General features: G+C 63.2%; 2 protein-coding genes across 2 annotated transcripts in view; both read right to left on the bottom strand.

Annotated features, from left to right (window-relative positions):
- TMEM86B (transmembrane protein 86B) overlaps positions 1–1,132 on the bottom strand; it is a 3,078-nt gene extending 1,946 nt beyond the window's left edge. Inside the window, exons 1-3 of the mRNA XM_007957288.1 lie at positions 1,036–1,132; positions 494–582; positions 3–151 (exon numbers count right to left, since the gene is read on the bottom strand). Of these exons, the coding sequence (XP_007955479.1) occupies positions 3–151; positions 494–582; positions 1,036–1,132 (335 nt within the window). The remainder of the gene's footprint in view (positions 1–2; positions 152–493; positions 583–1,035) is intronic.
- A 1,540-nt stretch (positions 1,133–2,672) lies between these two features.
- The window catches only part of PPP6R1 (protein phosphatase 6 regulatory subunit 1), a 15,656-nt gene continuing 11,785 nt past the window's right edge, over positions 2,673–6,543 (bottom strand). Inside the window, exons 17-22 of the mRNA XM_007957290.1 lie at positions 4,095–4,230; positions 3,820–4,022; positions 3,664–3,734; positions 3,465–3,546; positions 2,901–3,011; positions 2,673–2,826 (exon numbers count right to left, since the gene is read on the bottom strand). Of these exons, the coding sequence (XP_007955481.1) occupies positions 2,673–2,826; positions 2,901–3,011; positions 3,465–3,546; positions 3,664–3,734; positions 3,820–4,022; positions 4,095–4,230 (757 nt within the window). The remainder of the gene's footprint in view (positions 2,827–2,900; positions 3,012–3,464; positions 3,547–3,663; positions 3,735–3,819; positions 4,023–4,094; positions 4,231–6,543) is intronic.

Below are 6,543 nucleotides of genomic sequence, written 5' to 3' on the forward strand. Positions count from 1 at the left end.
ACACAGCCCGCAGCCTCACAGCCAGGCTGAGGACAGGCAGGCATTTGACCAGGGCACCGAGTGGGGATGGTGGGTCGTCAGGGATCCAGAGCACAAAGTAGACGGTGCAGGTGAGGAAGAAGAGGCTGAGCCCACTGGCGGCGTGCAGGGCCTTGGGGTGGGGGCGGACAGGAGGACTGTGAGCTCCAGGACCAGGCTGCAGCCCACCCAACACGGCTGGGACTCACCCATCCAGGCCACCTGGGCCCCGGGCCCAGCTGCGGCGGGACTCAGGTGTGGGGGTCCCCGCCCTCCCCTGCTGTCACCAGGCCTCCAGCCTGCCCAGGACCCGGTCCCCCAGCCCTTGCGGACCCCTCAGCCTCCAGCTTGGCCCCCAGGGCTCTGTCCCCACCTCCCTGCACCCCCAGGGGCTCTCACATGGGCCACAAGGCCAGGCTCTCGGAGTCGCCCCCTTCCCCCGGTGTCCATGCTGGTCCGTGTCACCCCCAGTCACCTCTGCCTGGGCGCTGGTGGCTTTGGGGGATGAAGGGGAAGGCACATGGTTACACGTTAACTCGCAGCGATGTCCTGTGGACTCTGGGACTGATAACAGGGCCCAGGGAGCTGTCACCCCCAGCCCAGGGATTGCCCTGCCTGCCACTGGCTGATAAGGTGCCCATCGGGACCCTGGGCTCCTCCTCCACTCCCATCACGCCCCCGCCTGGCTTCTCCTGTGAAAACCCCCCCTGTCTGGTTCCTAACCCATCAGGAAAGGATGGGGGCCAGCTCCCAGACCCAGCCTCCACTGGCGAGGAGGGGCAGCACCACGGGGCTCAGCCCACAGGGAGTCCCTCGCTAGGTGCTGGGGAAGCTGGTGCCACTGCCGCGAGACCTCTCCACTTGCTGCCCCAGAGAGCAAGGGTACCACCGCCGCACCGCCTGTGGTCCTCAGGACCCTGGCCCACGTCCCCAAGCCGCTGAGCCCGCCGTCCTAAAGTCCCGAAGGACTCGAGAAAGGGACGGATGAAGAGTGGGAACAGACAGAACCAGCCGCACCGGGTCTCAGGAGTCTCATGGCCTCGGGGCTTGTGAGGATGACCTGGTCACTGGGGCTGGTGGCACGAGGGTGTGACAAGGTCTCTGCAGACGCCATGGCATCACGCTTGTTCTTCCCGGCCTCCGGCTCTCAGGGAAGGCCTACAGTACCCCCACATGCACCAGGTGGTAAACAGGGCAAGCTTGCCACCTCCACGCTGGGCAGGTGGCCCTGCGTCCGTCCCTGCAGTTGTGGGGCTGGAACTTGAACCTTGCCTGACGGACGCTGCAGCTGTCGTCAAACCCCAAGGTGCAGCAGGGAGCACCAGGACCTTGAAGGAAACCAAGGCCCCAAGTCTGCACCATGTGGGGCCTCGTTCCTCTCCACAGGCTCCCCTGTGCGGGGGTGCAGCCCTCAGCCTTGTGGCCCTCAACCTGCCTTGTGGGACAGGGACGCGCAGGGCTGGGAGTCACCCAGGGCTGGGCCCCAGAATGCAGCCTGAGCGTGAGCAGCGTGCTAGGCTCACTTCCTCCTCACAAACAACCCCTTCCTACTCTGGGCAGCAGCTGTGTCCCCCAAATGCCCCTCGGGGGGACCCCAGGAAACGATCCCTTCCTGCTGTGGGCAGCTGTCCACATCCCCACTCTCCAGGCGGACTCCAAAAATCACACCCCACTTGCTCCAAGCCCGTGTTCCTCTCCCCTGACTCCTGCCACGGCTCCGACAGGGGGCCTGGAGGTCTGATTCTTCCCTAGGGCCACCACTACGGCAGGGACAGGGGGTCCGGGACCCCCAGAGCTGTGCAGTGGAGCCAGAGTAGGGGTCCTGGCCCACACCCCCACAGCCTGAGCACCAAGCAGTCATCCCCGCTTTTCTCCTTTATTTTATTTGCAACATGAAATAAAGCTTGCAGACACGCACCACTCACACAGCTCGCTCGGGACAGGGTGCTGGGACAAGGTCACTTGGCAGCTGGGCCTGGGGCCCGAAACACTCGGGACGGGGGGCCCCAGCCAGACCCCTACCCGGTGCTGGGAGAGGCCAGAGAGGGAGGGGATAGGGTGTCTGCAGGGTATCCACGGCCACGAAGGAATTTCTGGGGTCCCTCGTGGATAGGCCCCCATGGATGGGACCCTAGCCCTGTCCCCAGCAAGACCTTGGGCTCCAAGCCAGGTGACAGGGGAGAACTGGGGGAGGGGCTCAGCAAAGGCATGGCCTCCTGGCCCGACTGCCCCCCGACCTGGTGAGCTCCCCCCTGCTCGAGGTCCTGAGCTCAGAGGCTGGGATGAGGGGCTCTGGCTTCAGACTGGGGAGGGCACTGCTGCGTGTGGTGAAGCCTCCCCCACCCCTGCCGGGCCAGGCCAGGGAGGGCGCCTGGACCCAACTCTCCGCTCCTCCCGTCTCCACAGAGTCTGGAGCCCAGCCGGCCTGGCTCTCGTCGACACTCTGTATCTTTATTCCAGGAGGCAAAGCTCCTTGTTTTCAGTGCAAATGGGGATGGGCAGGCGGGCCCCCCACCCCCAGCACCAGCTCCTGGGAGCCCACAGGATGGGGGGCAGGGAAGCGGGAGCCCCGGGAGCCAGCCCTGCCCCCACCCCAGGTAGACTCCCAGGAGCGTGGACGCTGTGGCCATGCTGCCACCACCAGGCCCAGGCAGTCACCTGGAAGAGAGGGAGATGCCAGGTGAGCCCCGGGAGCCGCACTGCCCACCACTGCCCACCGCTCCTGGCAGCCACTGGAAGCCCAGGGCCATGGGCCCACCCAGCGCAGAGCCACCGAGCATTGGAGGCAGCGGCTGGAGGGCCTGGGCACTGTCAGGAGAGGACGCAGGGTCGCGTGACGCTCACAAGGACCCCACCTACCCGCTGGCTGCACCCCTGCTCACCTCTGGCTTTGGGGCAGCCCCAAGGGCGATGGATTCTTCTCCCCCTCGGTGGTCTCAGGGAGTTGCTGGGCCCCAGAGGCTGGGACAGAGGTAGAGGGGTCTCTGCTTGCACTGGGGGAGAGGGGAGCATCAGCAACACAGATGACCCCTGGGGCACCCAGCCATCCTGTACAGGTTGGGGCACCTGCCTGGTCACAGGCTGGGAGCCCCAGTGTAACACCCTGCCCCCCCAGCACTTGGCCCCTCCAAGAACCTACATACACCAGGCAGCACACCAACCCCTGGGCTGTGGATGGACAGACAACCTCTAACGGCCCCACCCCTATGAGCCCACCCCCACCCAGAAGCCCTGGCCCGATCCCTCAGCTGAGCCCCAATGTCACTAACACAGGCACAGCCCTGTGACACATAAGGACTGGGCAGAGAGGGCGAGAAGACAAGAGGTCCCAGGCAGAGACCATGGGCCCGGCTGGTCTGAGCAGCTGTAGGTGGACAAGGCAGGCCCACGTCAACCAGGAAGACTGGGTGCCGGCCCTCCCCGCCCCAGTGGCAGTAGCCTGTCACCTGTCTGAGGAGCTGGGGGCACTGCACATTCTGCTGAGGGTGGCCTGGAGGTCCCCGACACTGACCAAGGCCTGGCAGGGGGCTGTGGCGGGCAGAGAGGAAGCAGTGAGGCACCTATGAGGTGGAGGCACTGGGCACACAGATGGTAGGGCAGGGGACAACGGAGCGAGGACAGCACTTGGGAGGGGACACTCCTCACCCGCAGGCGCCACCATGCCACCGCCGGCAGAGGCTTCCTGAGGTGCTGAAGGGGCTGCAGGGTCCTGAGACCTGGTTGGGAGGCAGCCAGAGGTCAGGCTGGGGCCAGGTGGGCAGTGCCCCTGCCCGCAGCCTAGGCTCCTCACCGAGTCCTCACCTAACCTGCAGGGCTTCACCGGCTGCAAGGGCAGCCAGGCTTGGGGCAGGTGGGCCCTGGGGGCCATCGCGAGGCCCCTGGGGCGCCGGGGCACCGGGGCTGGGCTCCTTGTCCCTGGAGACACAGGGGCCTGACGGGGCTTCAGTAGGCACTGGGTCGAAGGTGGCCGTCCAGCCAGGGCCTGGCGAGGGAGCAAGTGGGAGCTGAGTGCAGGGCCAGGGCTCGGTCGCTGACCCCCCCTCCCCACTCCACTCACCCTGAGGCGGTGCTGCCACAGGCTGGAGGCCGGCGCTCAGGCAGGAGGGGGAGCCGGCCCCGCCCCTGGCCATGTGGCCGTCACCGTCCTCCTCCTCATCGTCCTCGTCTTCATCCTCCTCATCTTCCTCCTCACTGTCTGTGCTGCCTCCGCTCCTGTCCCAAGAAAGGCCCTTGTCACTGCTGTGTGGGCACCCAGGGGACGTGGACGGCCCCGACCACTGTGACCACTTAGGCTGGGCACCCAGGGGACGTGGACAGCCCCGACCACCGTTACTAGGCCTTGCTGCCCGCTGCCTCTGGGGCCCCTTGGGAACAAGGCAGCAGGTGGTGGGAGAGATGGGGTGGGACATGCAGCAGGGCTTTCCCAGCCGGGGGCCTGTGTGAGGAGATGCACAGATGAATGGCCGACAAGGCGTGGCCTGTCCGCACCAGGGGATACCACGCGGCTGTGGAACAACGTGGAAGAGACCAGAGAGGAAACACCTGTGTGCGTCCAATGTCCAGAGAAGGCAGACCCACAGCAGCCCCGGGGAGTGACGGCTAGGCACTGGCCGCGGCTCAGCCTGAATCGCGCTCCCCAGCCCCGTGCTGTCAGTCTTGACCTGCGTCCCCTCTGGTCTCTGTCCCATCACCGAGGAGGGTCAGCGTCCGGCACATCTCGGCTGCGTCTCTTTGGAGGTACCAAGGAGATTAAACAAGGAAGCAACAGGCAGAGACGGGAAAGAGCGGTGTCCAGCCCCGGGAAGACGGCCCGGAGCAAGCTCACAAGGGGCCAGGAGTCTCCCAGAGCCGGAAGAGAGCGCCTTCCTCCCGAGCCGGCCCTGGGCTCAGGGACTTGGAGCCTCCTGACCTGGGAGCGAGTAAACGGGCCGTTACAGCACCCCCTTGTGGTGTTCTGTTGGAGCAGCACCAGAGAAACAACGCTGCCAACGAAAGGCCGGGGCTGGGCCCACAGGGCAGCTCTGCGGGAGACAGGTCTGACTGCGCCCAGGTTCCAGCCTAGGAAACCCAGGGGCAGCTTCCCTGTCCCACGGGGCTGCTATGGGCGTGCCGGACTCCACACAGCAGCCCAACAACAGCATGGCACAGAGAGGGGACTGGGGTTGCCAGGAGCCAGGGTGGGCACGGGACCTGGAATGACCGGGCAACAGAGACCTCTTCAGGATGCCGAGAGTACTCTGACCCCGGAGGTGGTGGCGGCTGCGCTACTTGGGAGAGGACGCAGAAAGCGCTCCCACACCTGAAGAGGGTGAGCTGCACCTCAGGAGAGCTGCCGCGAGAAAGGAAGGTTGTCGTCTTTTCTAACAAAAAGGGAAACTCACTCCAAAACACCCACTACTGTCCAGTCAGTTCTGACCCACAGCACCCCCACAGGACAGAGTGGAACTGCACCACAGGGTCTCCAAGGCTGTCAGTCTTCACAGAAGCTGACTGCCTCATCTTTCTCCCTCGAAGTAAGCTGGTAGGTTTGAACTGCTGGCCTTTTGGTTAGCATTCAAATGCTTTAACCACTGCACCACCAGAGTTCCTCAATCCTGCTCCCCTAGGTACATAAAACCAAGCCAGCTGCCCTCGAGTAGATTCGGACCCCTCCGTGGGTGTCAGAGTACAATTGGGTTCCACGGGGTCTCCGATGGCTAATTTTGTGTGTGTGTGTGTGTGTGTGTGTGTGTGCGTGCACGCGCACACACACGTGCATGCAGTGGTTAAGTGCTTGGCCGCTAATGAAAGGTTGCTGGTTCAAGCCCACCAGCCATTCTGTGGGAGGAAGATGTGGCAGTATGTTTCCATGAAGATTACAGCCTTAGAAACCCTATGAGGCACTTCTTCTGTGTCTCATCAGGTCACAATGAGTTGGAATCAACTTAATTGCAACAGCTAAACTCGGCCGGTGCTTACTGTGGGCAGACACTGTTCTAAATGCCTTATGAATAATAACTAACTTTATCCTCACAGTGTTTCTGCAACATAGACTGTTCCCAGAAAAGTGAAGGAACATATACCCAAGGTCACACAGCAAAGATAAAATGCTAGAGTAATTCTTAGGCAAAATTCTCTCCCCTACAGTCTGCAGTCTCTGTAGGAAGGCCAGTCACCCCTGCCTACTCTAGAAACTGACGGAGTCAGGCTTGGCTTACTCCACTTCCTGCTGTAGTGCGGGTCCACGACCTGAGCACAGTTCACCACATGTTCTCCCTGGAACAGTGCGCTGTGGGGTGCAGCACAAGGATGGGGGAGTGTTGGCAGTCACTTATCACAGCGGCTGTGTCCTGAGCCCTTCAAGGGGCAAGGATTCTGATGCGGTGATTTCTGCTTCTAACTTCTCGGTCCAAGTCTCCTCAACTTCAATGGCTGATTTTTTGGAAGCAGGTCACCAAACCTTGCTCCTGAAGCACCTAGGGGTGGACTCGAACCCCCAACCTTGTTGTTGTGGTCGTTGGGTGCTGTTGAGTCAGCTCCGACTCA

Source organism: Orycteropus afer, unplaced genomic scaffold, assembly GCF_000298275.1.
Source record: "Orycteropus afer afer isolate SDZICR_OR568_19922 unplaced genomic scaffold, OryAfe1.0 scaffold00726, whole genome shotgun sequence".
Lineage (NCBI taxonomy): Eukaryota > Metazoa > Chordata > Mammalia > Tubulidentata > Orycteropodidae > Orycteropus > Orycteropus afer.